This window comes from Acomys russatus, chromosome 2 (genome assembly GCF_903995435.1).
Source record: "Acomys russatus chromosome 2, mAcoRus1.1, whole genome shotgun sequence".
In the NCBI taxonomy this organism is placed as follows: Eukaryota; Metazoa; Chordata; class Mammalia; order Rodentia; family Muridae; genus Acomys; species Acomys russatus.
In genome coordinates, this window is record NC_067138.1 from 2,635,403 (window position 1) to 2,652,050 (window position 16,648).

Sequence of the window (16,648 nt, forward strand, 5' to 3'; positions counted from 1 at the left end):
CCACACCTACACATCAATCACCATGGTAATGGTCCACAACAGAAGTCCAGAGTCACAAGAAGCCTTGGCAAGATCCTTACAACCATATACATTTGCAGGCCAGAAGAGGGCACCAGATCTCATTATAGATGGTTGTGAGCCACCACGTGGTTGCTGGGAATTTAACTCAGGACTTTTGGAAGACCACGGAGCACCCTTAACCTCTGAGCCATCTCTCCAGCCAAAATTGTCCCTTTTTAAGTAAAAATAAAAGATGTGGGTAAAGTGAGTCATGTTCTCCAAGCGAGGAAGAGGACGGGCACTTCGCAGAGAGGCCCCTTGCTCTAGCAACCACGGAATCTCTTTCGGTAAAAACAAGGCACCCTCTTCTTCTACTAGTCAGTGAGTCACATGAACTGGTCTGCTTCCGCTTCTGACCTGGCTGGTGATTAGCTCCACGTAAGACTTTATAACTACCTGTATCTTCCACACATACATGTGGCATATGTTTTGCATACAGTACGCACACGTGCACACATAAACAGTGAGTACATCTGTTTTTAGTATAGGGGTAAAACAGCGCACTGACCCTCAACTATCACTGTGAACAACATGCTTCCAGCGAAGGTGTCAAGGTGTCCAGCAGACCCCGCTCTGTTCTTCATGTTGAGCTGGAAGCCCTGGGTGTTGAGTTTTCAAAGTGCTCTGTCCACCCAGAACCGGTGTGGGGTGCACTAGCTGCTCCATGTTGGGAGGTGGGATTTAATGGGAGGTGTTTGTGTGTGTATTAAAGATGGACCTTCATTAATAGACTAATGCCGTCTTGTGGACAAAGGGGGAAGGGGGAGTAGGGTTGGGGAGGTGGGTTCCTACTCTGTAGGGTTGGCCTAGTCACTGAGAACAGCCAAGGCCTTCTCTTTCTTGGCAGGGGGAGTGGGGTTGGGGAGGTGGGTTCCTACTCTGTAGGGCTGGCCTAGTCACTGAGAACAGCCAAGGCCTTCTCTCTCTTGGCTCTACTGTTGGGTTTGTTCGCTCTGTTTTCTGCCACAGGATGATGTGGCATGGTGGAGCAGTGTGTCCGCCTGATCTTAAATGTACCTCCCGGTAGAACCACCAAAGCACAGCTCTTTAAGTTCCACATTCCTTAAAAATTGCCCGATCCCAGGCACTCTGTTCAGCAATGGCAACAGCCAGCACTCTACTCACCTGTCATGATCCTCTGGGCCTCATAGGGCTCCATGTAGCCGGCACTCTCCCCCTTTCCCGCTTTGCTCTTGACGTCATTCTTGGCATCGAAGGGATCTGAGTAGTCGTCAGCTATGGTCACCTGTAGGGAGGAACAGAGTGTGAGGCCATCTTTGGCTTTGTTTCACCACTGTTCACAGTCAGACGGTGCTCAGGCCAACAGAAACTGCTCCTGGACCAGCTTAGCAAAGAGGGGAAGGGAAACCAGAACCGTGAGGCCACCCTGGGGGAACTGGAAGGGCAGAGATGGGGACCAGGAGGAGTCTTGGGGAATGTGCTACTAGGTTTAACTGAACAGCAATGTGGAGAGGAAAAAGTTGGGAGATCAAAGAAAGCTTAGGAATGCTGGCAGGCCGCTGGTGCTGGCAGAGGCGCAAGACCTCAGCTGACGAGAGCTGCACTCAGCATCTCATTTTTCTCCAAATCTGGAACACAATCATGCTGTGGGTCATCACGCAACAATTTGGTGAGATCAACACACTATAAGCAATGAGTATGTCCACAGACAGCCCAAATAAAAACACCAACCTCAGCGAGGCACAGATACCAGGGTCAAAACGAAACAAACTGCGGCCCTGGAGCCCAAAGGCCAGCAGATGGGCCACTGAGGTCCAGGGTGGGCGGCAGTGCCCTCAGATCCTCACTCACAAGGCCTAGCCTGGTGCCCTCACTTGGCGGCAGGCCAGAGCCCTGCCAGCCCTTTGACTAACAAGAGGAAGAATGAGTCACGGGGCAGGCATCGGGCTGGGCGAGGTCTCTGGGGAGTGCACATATCTGGAATTCTGCTCTACAGGCAATGCTCCACGTTTCCTGGTGAAAGGGGACAAGTTCCAAGTGTCGGGCTTCAGGGGAACAAGTCTTCAGCAGAGAAGAAAAGGCCAGGAGCCTTCCCTCCCTCCTCAGCCTCATCCAAACTTCAAAGAGGCCGTCCCCTCACCCTCTGGGCCAGGTGTCTAGCAATGGGTAAAGAAGTCTTCAATCTCCCAGCTGCTGCCCCAGGGAGGGAGGAGGTCAGCGCCGTCCCCCCCTTGTTGGATTGTTATTTAAATTGTGGGTTTAATTAGAAACCACAGGAGCCGCTCTTCTCACTGGGCTCCTGGAATGTAAGGCATCTGCAAGGCCTGTAAACCAGGCAAAGGGAAAAGACCCTGTGTCTGCCTGTCGAGCCACAGTCATGGCAGCAGCCCTGGCAGGAGGCACAAGTGGCTGCCTGCTGCCCGGAATGTGATGCCCACAGAGGGACAGCGAGCAACTGCCCCCGGTCACTAAATGAGAGCACACCCACCAGGGAAGGCCCAGGCCTCCAGCACCCAGCACCAAGGGAGATGAAGTCAGGTCAGGCTCTGGTCCCAGGGGCCCCTCCAGATGATGACAGAGTAATCAGTGCCTTTCGGGAGACTGGGGAAGCTCAAGTGACACCAGGCCAGGAAAGAAGGGGGCTGGGGAGAGCTGGGCTCGCTTTGTCTTTCCTTTGATACTTGCACTCTACCATTTGCAAAATGGGAAGCAAGTCAAGAGGAGCAGTTCAGATTCGGGTCTTGTGGGTGGAGCTTTGAGTTCAAGGGACCACACATCCCAAGGGAGAGCAGTGAGTACACAGCTGCTGCAGGTGACACCTAACAAGGATGTTCCCACCCCACAATCCCTCATTGTCTTTGCAAGGTGAAAAAAAAAAAAATCCTCCTCGGGTCTGCTGTGAAAAGAGGAAGAAGTGTTTCCCAAGAAAACAAAATTATGTGGGTTTTTTTGCTAAAGACCACGGGTGGTAAGGTGGCCTGGCCTGACTGTCGCCTCCAAGGTAATTCAGCAATCAGCATTCCAGCCCCTCTCGGAAGTGCTCTTGTCATCTGCAAACATATATAAATCACATCTTTGTTCGCCTTGGGTAAGAGTCCTGGGAGGCCTACGATAAAGCAGGCACTATCTATATTTTCTAATTAAAGTGAGATCTGAGCTCAGGCTGGCTGTCATAGGCCCCAGCTGCCTGGCCTGCTTACTTCCTTTTCAATAAGAATTTACAAATCCTAAAACCAAGACACCCCTCCTCCTGCCTCTGATGACATGTGGTTCCAGTTATACCTGCTGACAGCTGGAAATCCTTCCGTTTGGAGAAAAAAAAAAGTTTAGAATTCTGTTAGTTTAAGAAGCAAATCGGAAAGTTCCTAAAATGTATATTTAATCAATTTGCTTTTGAACTTCAAAGTGAGGCTGGTGGAGGGGAGGAAAACGAAGGTTTAAGCAACATGAAACTTGGCAAACACCGCACCGAGCAGTCGAAACATACCTTACGCAGGCAGATCACATCTTAGTTCGAAGTAAAATTTTACTTCCAGGTGTTAGTTGGGAAATGGAGCAGAGGGGCAGCAGGGTCCCTTGTGAACAGCCCTAAGCCCCTGGCCACAGAGGCTGGGTGACAGGATTGCTTTGCTTTAGAATGCCCCCTCCAACCCCCCACCCTTTAGCAGGTCAGCCCTGCACCAGATGAGGTCAGCCCTGCACCAGATGAGCAGGTCAGCCCTGAGGACCAGCCACGCTTCTCTGCAGGTCACCTGACTGCACATGCAGCCCTCTGGCAAGCGAGGCCACTGGTCCCTGCTACTAATCAGGCAACCCCACTGCCCAGGGCACCTGCACTAGGGACCTAGACAGCAGGATATGTTATCACTAGCTGCCAAGATGTGACATAGTCCTAGATCCTCCCTCTGCACATGCGCTACGGCGTCCCCTTATAAAAGGCCACAACGAGAAACCCCACGCAACGTCTATAGTCATCAACAGGGGAACGACTAAGCACGCCGTCTCATCCCACCCCGTGGAGTATATCCTGCAAGTTCAGATCCACAGTGCCAACGGCGCTCTCCATGAGCTGCTTGCTCTGAAAGGAAGGGTCATGATGGGATGTCAAGCACAACATACCTGTTTATGAGAAACAAAGCAGGGACCTGAACTGATCAGCTGGAGGAAAAAGTCAGGGTAGAGCTAGTTCCTGGACTGGTAGGTGTGGGGAGAGAGTCAAAGCTACAAACAAGGAGGACCTATTACAGTGTGTGACATGCAAACCCAAACTTGCTAATACCAGACGCTATTTTTGGAACAACAGACAGACTGCTTCCCCAAACCTGTCTGAAGACAGAAATGGCCTGGAATGATTGCTAAGACAACAGACTCCTAGCCCCAACAGTCTGAGTATTTAACAAGCAACCCAGGTGATTCTTATCAGGGATCAAAAAAAGCAGCCAGCCCTCCCTGCCGCTGGTCTGAAGGCAAAGCTCCAGTGGTTGTTGTGGAATTCACTTTTCCCGCAGGTTTCTCAGCCCTGCTCATGACAGTAAGCAACTGTGGCTTTCCTGCTGACCCCTGAGGGTCAGTGGGAGTGAGAGCTGACCTAGCGTGCCTCCATCCATCGCCTGAGAATCCACTTTAGATGCAGAAGACAGGGCATCCTCTGCAATCTGGAGAGCTGGTTACTGAGCGACGTGGACTGTGCAGGAGTAGAGGGTTCACCAGGCAAGCATGTAGCCTGTCCCCTCCGCACTCGGTTCACAGATCAGGAGAGGGCACACTGCTCACTGTTCAGGCTCTGAACACACACACACACACACACACACACACACACACACACACACACACACGCATGCACGCACGCACGCACGCCAGCTCCAATCTGCCAACAAAGAGAGAAGGCGAGAGCAGCTGCCACCTCCTACGAAGAGAGACATGCAGCATCTCACGCCCACTGCAACTCCCACCTGCCAGTCACTTCCCGGTAGGTACCTGATGTTTCCAGGAACTGGGGGTACAGAGGCTTCAGTTCAGCAGTGGGCTTGCAGGGTAGGGATCTCTATGCTCTTTCCCATCCCTGGAAGGGAGGCAGTGGCACCCCATGAGAGCCCAGAACTGTCATGTCATGCCATGTTTCTGTTGACTTCCGGTAAAGACATTGAGTTTCCTTCACGGTCCCAGTCAGATCATTTCTCACTGACTCATCACTAGCACAAACCTTAGCTTCATTAACAGTTTGAGGCCATGGGGAGGCCCTCCATGCTTACACAAGCCACAAAGAATGTTATAGCTACATGGTGAACCCCAGATCCATTACACACCTAACAAAGTGGCAGGTGGCTGGCCATCAGGAGCTGGCTCCACAGTAATTGCCCTGGCTAAAGACACAGGGTACAATGTGATAGGGCCCATTGTTCACTGACGGATGGTGGGGGTGGGGCACCACAGGAATCATGGCCTTGGGCTCTTTCTCTTGCTTGCTAGCTTTGAGTTCAGGGACCATGACCTTTTCTGTCACTTGGGGCTCAAAAGGGCTCCCTGAAGGTCAGCACAAACATGTAGACGCACTGCATTCTCACTGCAGTGAGAAGGGTCTGTGACTGTCCCCTTAGGAGCCCTAGACAGCTTTGGGCCCACTGTGACAAAGGACCTGGCAGGCCTGGCATCACTGGATGGAGGCTCTGTTGCCATACCAACAAAGAGATGGTGTTAAAGAAACAGGGGTGTGGGGGTATAGATAGGGCTTCCTACAGCCAGGGGGATAAGGGGAACCAGCGCAGCAATGCACACACACTGTCTGGGAAAGCAAACTCCTGCCTCTGGTGTTTTCCAGTTAAGAGGCTCTGGTGGCCCGTCAGCTACTAAATGAATGCCACAGACCTCTTGGTGTGTCTCTTGACTTGAACACGCAGCTCTGGGCACCCCGAGGCACAAGCAGCCCAGCTTTAAGGGCTGATTAAATGAATGGGCTTGTCCTTGGAGTGTCCACTAGGGCAGTGGGGCTGAAAAGCACCTGCTTGGGGGCCATCGAGGGGGGGCAGTGGTACTGCATACAGAGAGAGGGCGTGGTTGAGCAGCGACAGCTCAGACAAGCTGCACTATGAAACAGGCTCTGCTAACCAGCTCTGGGTAGCTCTAGACAACTCGCTTTAGTTCTCTGCACTCTGAGCTCCCCTGGGAGCTGGGGCGGAGTGGTTTGCTTCTTGGCTTCACAGAGGCATTGCAAGGAGCAAGTAAGATGGTTCTGGGATGCATCAGCATTTGTGAAGAACAGGTTCCAATGCACGGGGAACCTTCTGGAGTGCCCAGGACCCATAAACACTGTGGTGTAAAAACCTCAAGACAGGGCCTCTGCCCAAGAGAAGACAAAAACTGAAAGTGAAAACAAAGACTTGGGATCCCCTCAGCCCCCCTTGCTCAAAGCCCCAGTAATTACACACAGGAAATGATGGTTATTAAGCACCACAACAGCTGCCATAGTTCTAAGTAACCCCCAAAAGGAAAGCCTTGAGGAATGACCTTGTCTCCCCCCCACTGCACCCCCTTACAACTGTAGCAAACCCCCAGAAGTTCAAGGCCACTCTTGTCTGGACAGTGTGTGCCCCATGGCCAGCCAGTGTACAAGGCTCAGGTGTCCACAGATCCAGCTGTGATAGACACCTTACACAGATGTGCCCTTACTTGCCTCTCCCTGTCCTCTGGGGGTTTGACCAGCACAGACCAACCCCCCGCCCCCGTATAGGCACGCCAATAAATCATTTCTGACACAGTAAGGAAATTAATTTGGGAAAGATTAATTAGCTGCATTCATGCAATCAGCCAAGGCTTCTGGAAGAGAGGGCGGGAGGGCACTCCTCAGCTGGACTTAGAATGGGCTTTCTTCCTGTCAGTGTTTGATTCAGTCTCAAGCAATCCAAGCCTAAGCCCCCCCTTCACCCTCAAACTCATGGAAGGGTACCACTGAGTGCTCATCACCCCCAAACTCTAGCAGAAAGGAGTCCAGGACTCAGTGATTCCGTCACCAAGTGAAGAGTGGGGACGCTACCATTTTTACACTGAGTTCTCCTGCAATGCCTATGTCTAACCATGTTACTCCTTCACTGACTGTCCTTACCTGTCCAACATGAGGAGGTGAGGAGAACAGATGCAACACCCACTCCCCCACTTTCTCATCCTGCCTCTGGCATAGCCACAGCTGCCTGCCTAGACACCTCCAGGTTCCAGCTTGTCAGGAAAAAGACATTCCAAAGCAGCCTCTGCTGGCTCCTGTCAGGCCCACTCACAGCCCTCCTCCTCTCTCATGCACCCACTCTACTCTCTCTCTCTCTCTCTGCATAGCACCCTCCACCCAGGCTGTTAATCTAAGTAGGAGACTGAAACATAGCCTGGTCCAATCCTGTTTACCCTGGAAACTTACTGTCACATGTCAGGGACAGGCCTGCCAGCATCTCTGTGAACTCAGACATCCAGACTAGAGACCAGGCATCCGCTGAAGATGGGAGGGGATAAACTAACCAAGGTCCATGGGGGCCACACCATTTCTGCAATTCCTATAGTTCGTTTTTCTTTTAAAATCATCAATACAATTTTCAAAGAAATTTCAGCACAACCACCTTTCAGGAAGAGCTGCCCCCCTTCACTGTAAGGAGCACCACCCAAAGTGATAGAGAGCTTTCTGTGGGAGGTGGGCACCAGGCCAGGCTGGGGCTGTGGGTTGTGTCTGACTATGGCTCCCATGTTCTCTATAGCAGCCTCCACCATGCTGAGCCAACCTTCCAGACCACCCTTCAGGTCCACAAAATCAAAAGCAGGGTTGTCTCTTTCTGCCCAAAAGAGCTAAGACAGGAAAGAAAAGCATGCAGGGCTGGATGGCTGCCCTCTGCCTTAGACTTCTTCCATAAAAACACAATGAGCCAAGGCCACCTCAACACCTGAGCAGGCCCTCTCCATACTGACTGGGAGCAATGAGAGGCTTCTTAACACAGTCCGAGGGAGGCAAACAAAACTCTCAAGTGAAGGTGACAAAAGCAGAAAGGACCTCAAGGACAAGAGGCACAGCCAAAGGAATCTCCTAGTAGCCTCCTTATGCTGGGCCAAGCTACCAGACAGTGTGGGTATGAATGTGTCCACTTCCAAAATACAGCTGACACTACCCAATCTTCAGGGTATTTTCCTGTTCCCGATAGGCATAGCCCATCTAAACACCACTCTCCTCACAAGGAAAGATCAGGAATGCCAGTGAGGCTTTCTCGTGGTGAAATCAGGCCCCAGAAAGTCCTAACTCCCAGTGTGCTCATGGGGAAGGCATGCAAAGCAAAAACAGCAGTGCCTGGGAGCCAAAGGCCTGTCCTGCGCAAGGTAGGACCTTCAGAAACCAGTCTCTATGCCCCATGAGAGAAGTCACCAAGCAGAGCCGGTCCCTCTGGTGGCCCCCTCTGTGCTGAAGCTGTTGGGGAGGGGGGGGGGGCGCGGGGCTGCTGGCCTGGTGCAGCTCCTGGGCACAAGGTGCATCTCAGTAAGCAGCAGAAAACTATACTAAGTGAAGGGTCATTTCTCTCCGAACGGAGCCCATTAGGATGATTCATGCACAGCTCCTCTCCAACCCCAGAGGCAGACCAGGGCATCATTAGGCACAAGCAGCAATAAAGAGCTGCCCTCCCCCAAAAGACACTTTCTTTTTTATTGAGGACACAAGCATCAGCCACAACTACCACCTCCATTCGTGATCCCCAATTATGTTCAGCTTAATAGTGAATGCTCAATGAATGTTGATTTCCTTTTTTTTTTAAGAGTAATTCTGTCTTCTTGTCATGCCCAGCAGCCAATGCAGGAAAAGCTTCTCCGTGTGCAGTTAGTTATAGGTTAACTAACTGTCCTCAAACCCAGAATGCTACAGCTCACATGCCGTTGGCACTTAGTAGCAGAATGTGGTCACACTGCACAGGGCCTGAGCTGCCTGCTGTTCTATCCTAGTCACTATATACTGACTGGCACCACAGAAACAAGCTCTGTGCTGGCAATACTGAAGAAAGTCTGTTCTCAGGATGCTTCCAGGCCCTAAGAAGGATGGCATCTATAAGTTCGCCTCACCTAGGAGAACTCACATCACTAAGGCACGAGAGGGAGGCACTTGTGTCAGGCACACGAGTAAGTGCACACGAAGGCCTACAAGCCTTGGTCCACAATCTTTAACAAGCTTGTCTGTCTTTTCCTGCTTCACCTAGGAGAGGTAGGTTCTGAAGAATGCCCCTTATTTCACCATAGCACAGTTCCTGGTGGGTAGCAGGGTTCCAGGAAGGCATGCTGAGCAAGAGACAGGGGCACAACATAGATTGCAAGCGGTGCTAGACTGAGTCAGTGTTTCCAGGGTTCTGCCAGCTCTGGGCTCTGGGCATGTCGCATACATTCTCTCAGCCTGAGCGAGCCTAACTCTTGAGGAGGACACCTTCCTCCTGTGTATGGAGGACACAGGGTCAATGAACCACAAGACAACACAATCAAATGCCCGGCACACTGAACTGGCACAGCGAGGACACTAGAGGATAAAGGATGCTACCCTCTTCCCTTACAGGCCACAGGCCTGTGTCAACTTCCTCAGACACAGACCTTTCATCAGGGAAATGTGAAAAGGGAAAGCAGCTAGGAAAACTGGGCTGCAGGGTCAGCTGGGTAGCTGGCCAGTCTCAGAAAGCAACAACAGTAAGAACCCTCAGGCCGAGATGAAAAACCGGGAAGGGCCCCCTGGAGAGAAGCTGACAGAAGTCAAGAAAGCCTTTCAGGTCAGGTCATCCCAACTGAAGCAGAGGAGCAGCAGGCGCATCCCCAGGGCTGCCACCTCTGTTCCTTCACTGTGAGAGGGGCAGACCAATATCCATGGTCAACCTTTCTCCGGGACTCTGAGCAAATTCTGTAGAGACTGCCCAGAACAGGAAGTCAGGGCTCCCCAGAAGCCACCCTCCCAGGAGTAGGCAGCTTCCCCTAAAAATTCTCATGTCCCCTTTTCACCCTTGAAATAGACACCTGGACAAAATCACAAGGACGGACTCGGCGACCGCACAAGGGGAGGTGCTGCAGGCCAAGAAAATGGAGAAGCCCTGCCCCAGCCCCCTCCCTCCAAGGCGCCCAGGTTGTCGCCTGGACAGCTTCCCCTCTGGCTGCTTTCTAACCTCAAGCTGAAGGTCTGCAGGGAGCAGAAAGAATGCTCGCTGGGGATCATCTTGGGTGTCTAAAGGGCCCAGAGCAACATACTTCATTTCTTGGATTAAGTACTATAGGATTTTATTTATAAGGGACTTTGACATCTATGGTCCCCGGGGCCAGCTTTGTGACATGTGGCTTATGCGGTCACATTGGCCCTGTACTTGGTTTAATGTCTTGCTGGCACCAATTTGAAAATTCTTCTAGTAAGAGGGACTGACCCCAGGGCCTCCAAAGTTGTATGCATGTACTGTACCTCTCAGCTACATCCCAGTTTTCAATAATAAAATTTTTTTCAATAATTTTTTGAATGATGGGATTTACGTTATTTTGGGAGGTGTTGGCCCTGCAAATTGTGTTGCTGGTTCTGATTGGCTTCCCCACCCAGAAGTTTCCATGGAGCACCTAAGGCTCAAATTTGCTTGTTTTTGTTTTTCAAGATAGGATTTCTCTGTGGATCCCTAGCTGTCCTGGAAACTCACCCTGTAGACCAGGCTGGCCTCGAACTCACCACCTGCCTCTGCCTCCCTGAGTGCTGGGATTAAAGGGGTGCGCCACCACACCTGGCTCCAGCCCGATTTCTTTAATGCCCTCTTCTCCCCAGCTTGTCAGTATTTGCTAAGTTACATGCTTAGTGCCTCAGTTTCCCCATCTGTGGGACAGATGCCATTTAAAAACAAACAAAGCCAAGACACAAATCAAAATAAACCTCCCTAACTTTTCGTTCCCATGGTTCCACTAAGAACACCAAGCCTTTAGGAAGCAATACAACCAATCAATCACCTGTGTGGATTCCGAGGCGACTCATATGTGTGACTGCCTAAGGTCCTGGCCTGTGCCAACCCTCTCCCCATCTGCTGCCCCACTTCCCCCCCCCGCCCAGAACTTCTCTAGACTACCTCCAAACTATCTCTAGAAAATACCACCACAGTGGTCACTGCTCAGACAAGCGCTCCAGGCCCAGAACAGCTCTTATTTATTAATGCACATGGTAAAATCTGCTTCCAAACAGGCTATAATTCACCAGCCACAGTAAACAGCTCATCCTTAAACAGAGACAAAGCTATGCTGAACTAAAGACCAGACTTATAATTAAAAAAAAAGGGGGTGGGGGGGCGCTGGAGAGATGGCTCAGAGGTTAAGAACACTGACTGTTCTTCCAAAGGTCATGAGTTCAATTCCCAGCAACCACATGTTGGCTCACAACCATCTACAACGAGATCTGTATACATAATAAATAAGTAAATCTTAAAAAAAAAAAAAAAAAAAAGCAAAGCAAAGCAGTACTGGCTAGGTAAATTGGGAGCTGGGGAAGGGACAGCCCCTTGATGATGAGGCAGTTATCTTAAGGTGTCCCTGATCTACCACCTACTTCCTCTCTGCTGAGGCCAGACATGACTCACAGGGTTCGGGTCCTGGAAAGTCCAAACCTCTTGTGCCAGGACAAAGCAACCTCAGACCAGATCCTGAGGGAGCCTGCTGCACCCTGAGAATGAGAGCCGGCTCAGGGTGAAGTGGCCATGGAAGTACAGGTCAGGCACTTGGCTCTGGGCTTGCAGATATCACCTGAGTTTATCATCCTAACCTTAGAGTCAGTGCCTTACCCCAGTCCCAGCCCTCCCATGCCACCCACTTCTTCCCAGCAACAGGAAATCTCCAAAGGAAGGTTTGACAGGAAGTGGAGGAAGCTTTGCCAACTTGGCTGAGATGTGCCAACCCTGGGCCACCTGACACTCCCTCAGTCAGCCAGTACTGGAAGTCTCTCTTCCTTAGACAGCCGCCCTAGTGACTTGACTCCACACACCTGCCACCTGCCAGAGCCACACCTGGGGAAGCAGGGCTTCCTCTTGTGGCCTGTGCTAACAGGCTGCTGGCGGCTAGCTCTCACCTCCCTCCATCCCTACACCAGGCTCATCCTGCCTGGGAACCACAAGGCCCCACCCAGAGCAGCACACCAGGCATCATCCTTAGTGGCAGGCAATGAATGCAAGCACTGTTCTCATGGCGTTCCGTGCAAGAGGCCCTTGGACCACCCTCTCCCCTGACCCCCAAACCTTTGCACATAAAAACATCCTCTGAACAGGAGGGAACTAAAGAAGGAAGCTGAGAACTTGCCTCCCTTCCCGTGTGGGGAGCCATGGGAACCCTGGGTGAATTTGTATAGAGGACCAAGTCCTCCTGATATGCAATGTATGACACACACACAGCCACACCAAACACCCCAATGCCTCAGGTCCGTGGAAATGGCAAAGCCTTCCCTGTACCACTCAGGCAAAGCAGAACACCAGAGCCCTCCTCTGGCTCAAACACTAATGGTGTCGGTGTGTGCTTCCTCCTCCCCCAGGACTGCAGCGGAAACTGCTCACTGGAAGGACCTCCAATGGAGATTAGCTAACCTCTCCCCCAGTGCTGCCCTGAAGAAAATCCTGAGGTTCCTGGTTGCTGTGGAGTTGGCTGGTGCTGCTCCTGCAAAGTCAGACTGCCCTGGGTTAATCTCAGCTCTTCTAGGCAGTTGTCTTTTCCTCCTTTATTCCCTGGCCACCCCGATCAGGTCAAGCCCCAGGCATAAGAGATGTGGTGGGTTGCACTGCAGCAGATGTCGTTCACTCCTTACACGCTCACTTAGGGCATGCTTGGCTCCCCAACTTGCTGGAAAGACATTCTTATGTGGTGCTAGGTACCCAGCAACACACTAGCTTGTTTTTGTTTGGTTTTCAAGACAGGGTTTCTCTGTGTACCCTTAGCTGTCCTGGACCCGCTTTATAGACCAAGCTGGACTCGAACTCAGAGATCCGCCCGCCCCTACCTCCCTGAGCGCTGGGATTACAGGTGTGTGCCGCCGCCACATGGCCACGCTAGCTTTTGGTGTTCCATGCTTTTAGTAAGAAGGAGAAAATGTCCTTGTTAGAGCTACCAAGGCACGGGAACAGTGTTAAGGCAGAGCCAACTCGTTTTTCTTGGCACTCAGTTGAACTCAGCTTGGTTAAAAAGGCTGAGTGTTCATATTTGTAGTTGAGACTGTTAAGACTCAAAAGGGCCCGCCCAGTGGGAGTTCTGAGGCAGAAAGGGGCCCAAGAGAGCCAAGCAATGACTCAAAGCGGCACTCTCCAAAGAGACAAGTGAGCTCCAACACCCTGATGGCCATTGACTGGGAGTGACACAGGTGACCTTGGAATATCACAGCTCTTCTTGTAGACACATCAGCCATTTTGGAGGGGCTCAGACAACACAGTGGCTTAGTGACAAATCTCTCTGTGACACTTTTGTCAGCCACCTTCCAACCAGTGGGCAATGAGACCAACAGATGGCTCAAAATGCCCAGTCACAGCCTGAGCCTCCTACCCTGTAGACTGGCTTGGGTGGGCTTGCTTGCTTGCTGAGTGAAGCGGGAAGTGGAGTCCTGATGCCCCTCCTGGACCACCTCCTGCACTTAGGGAGGGAGTGGTGATTCGGGCTTTAGAGAGAAAACTGGATCGCCGTTCACGAAGGCACTAACAGGAAGAACAAGTTCTGCTGCTGCTGAATGAACTCCGGTAATAACAGGGCTCGCCCTTCGCCATTAAATATTAACCTTGTTCCCAATGATGTCATAAAACCAAGGCCCAGGAAGCTCTTTCATGGCCACACTCCCCATCTGCTACAGGAGGTGGTCAAGCACTCGCCTCTTCCCTGGTAGCAGGCCCTTTGGTGGACCAGAGCTGCAACATGCGTGCTACGCCCAGGGCCTCAGCTACCTGAGACACCTTTGTTAAAGTGACACTGTACACATGTGGCCTAACAGACGTGCCATACCCCTAAGCTGACCTTATCTCAGGCTGTGCTCACTTGGGAGTCTTCTGCCTCCAAGGAAGCATGGCCCTCAAATCTCTGCACAGACCGGGGGGGAGGGGGGGTCCCTGGAAGAAGTACTTTCCACTCTGGACCCCGCTCTTTCGTCAGGAGCTATCACAATAGCATGGCGCCTGGACTCTGTCTCACGGGCATCAGTGGAGGAGGAACCAAGGAATGTGTTCTGGGGAGGACTGGATGTGTGGGGGTTGCCGATGAATAGCTAATCCCTACATGAGGGACGCAAAACGTTCTGTGGGGTCAGAAAGGACAGAATGAGCAGTAGTACACAGAAGTTATAGGAAATGCTTCGACTCAATTTCCGCATGACTTGAGAGCAGCTCCACACAGAACAGGATACTATGGGAAGCAGTGAGCTCTCTGCCACGGAGGACTCCAAGCAGAGTGGCTAGGACCAACTGGCATACCTAGATCACTCACTATCTTCTGACACTGGAAGCTCTACGCTCCTCCTGAGATCTCCACAGCGCTGCAGGGCATGGCTCTGGGGACAGGATCACCGTTCCAGGTTAAGGGGAGGCGAAGGGCATAGGCCAAGGCCCAATGTCTCTAAAGGCTAGCTTCAGGGAGCGTCCCAGCAGTACCAGAAGGGTTGGGTGCGGAGGGAGAGGCACAAAAGCTCTCTGACTTCCTGTGTCCGGGAATTTGGAGATGACCGTGGCACAGAGAAACCCGATGATGGCTCAGTGTTTCCCTCCAGGAGGGATAGACCCGAGAAGGAATCACACATTTTCTCTGGAGAGCCAAATGGTAAAGCTTTGGGCTTTCTGTGGGGTAAAGTGTAAGGTTCTCACCAGTCACAGAAGTAACTCAACAGGACACACATAAGACGAACAAGAGCATCCCCAGGTCTGACCTCCCCTGGTCCAGTCTCACATTGGTCCAGCGCAGCATCACCACGATCTAAAGCATCCATCAGATAGTAAGACTCAAGTTACCAGGCAGGACCAGGGGCCCGTGTTTCCTGAAAGCTCTCTGGGAGCTTTGGCATAAACACCCAAGACTGAGATTCCCCAGTAATAACAGACGTGTGCAAACACCTCACTACTAATCCCACGATTTCACAAACCCAGGGGGCGTGATTTGCTCAAGGTCCCACAGTGAGTCAAGAGGGAGGGAATCTGGACTTGTGGAATGGCAGCCCGGACCTTCACCTCACACAGAGTAGATAGAGACGGGTAGAGAGCTGGGAGCGCCGAGAGCCTTCCTGGCCGTATCCCTCCACCCCAGGGAGCTGGGGACCCCAGAAAAATACCAGCCATGTTTGCCCCACCCCTCCCCAATACAGGAGCCACTCCCCTCTTGAGGATCTAGAAATACCATGGGAACGGAAGGAATTCTCCCAAACAGCTGTCTTTCTTTCCAGAAGCAGCATTTAGCTAGTTTGTAACTGTTTATTAGTATCTGGGAGGAACAAAAGGAGGCTGTAAAAACTGGGTCTCTTCAGTCCTAATGAGCACACAGCCATAGGAAGCTCTTCTCCAATGACACCACCAGAGACTTGCCAAAACGTGCTGCCTTCCCAGAGCTCTGCCCACGCAGGACTCAGCACAAGGAACCCCCAGGGCCTTGGCAATGCTGTAAGAGTTTGGCCGAGGTTGGGCAGTCTCTAGAGTGATGACCTCAATGTCTGCAGAGCAAGGAGTTCCATTAGGAAAACCCTGGCATCCTATTCCTGTGGGGACCCTGCCATGGCCATAGGGCCTGAGTCCACTGATTCCAGGATGGCAGAACAGACCCAGAGAGGGTCAAGGGTAAAGAGTGAACCACACAGCTCAGGGACAGGGAAACAGCACTTGCACACGGTCCCTGCCAGGCCAAGTTCTGTCCTGCAAACAAATCCTATGCCCCATGACATCTGCCAATGGGCTCCAACAAAGACGCCAAGAGCCTGCTGAACAGGGAACGGCCGGCTCCCAGGACTCTGTTAGGTTGTATTATGTACTAACTGCTTAGGGAACAGCGCCACTGGAAGTCTCCTCTTCCCGGCCCGCGCCTCTTGCTGCGCCACCCTACTCATAGCCAGCCTCCAGCTTCTTCCGATGGCTCTCTGTCCACACTGTACTCCTCTGGGAAGATGCCTGTTCTTATTACTTCAAGTTCAACATTGACCTGGTCCCCTCGGCAGAGTACTGAAGACACAACCTCTGAGTTCAAATCCTAGCTGTGCCATACCTTGAGAAGATCCCTTGGCCTCTCACGACCTTCAGTGCTGGGCAACAGCAAGGGCTTGACTGGGGCTGCCATCGTTCCAGACTCAGTGCCCCACTTAATGCCGTTTTCCGAGGCACCCCTCCAGCATCACACACAGAAGTGAGCCCACCGCTCCATCTGCTGCACCACACTGCCTGGCCAGAGTGGGGTCCATGCTGGGCCCCCAGGGGTTCACAGGTTAGCCAGGGGACAGACAGCAGTTCACAAACAACAGCGATACAAGGTGCCTCAAATAGAAGTGATTTTTCACATTCTGTCACATGCTAACAGGATTCTTTTTTTAAAGTCTGGCTTTACTGTCACTAACTCCTGACAAGCTGTACTTGGTTTTTGTTGTTGTTGTTTTTGGGTTTTTTTTTGTTTTGTTTTGTTTTTGTTTTTA

General features: G+C 51.8%; 1 protein-coding gene across 1 annotated transcript in view; it reads right to left on the reverse strand.

The window, feature by feature from the left end:
* Shb (SH2 domain containing adaptor protein B) overlaps positions 1–16,648 on the reverse strand; it is a 111,255-nt gene that overhangs the window by 64,998 nt on the left and 29,609 nt on the right. The window contains exon 2 of the mRNA XM_051157666.1: positions 1,186–1,306. Within this exon, the coding sequence (XP_051013623.1) occupies positions 1,186–1,306 (121 nt within the window). The remainder of the gene's footprint in view (positions 1–1,185; positions 1,307–16,648) is intronic.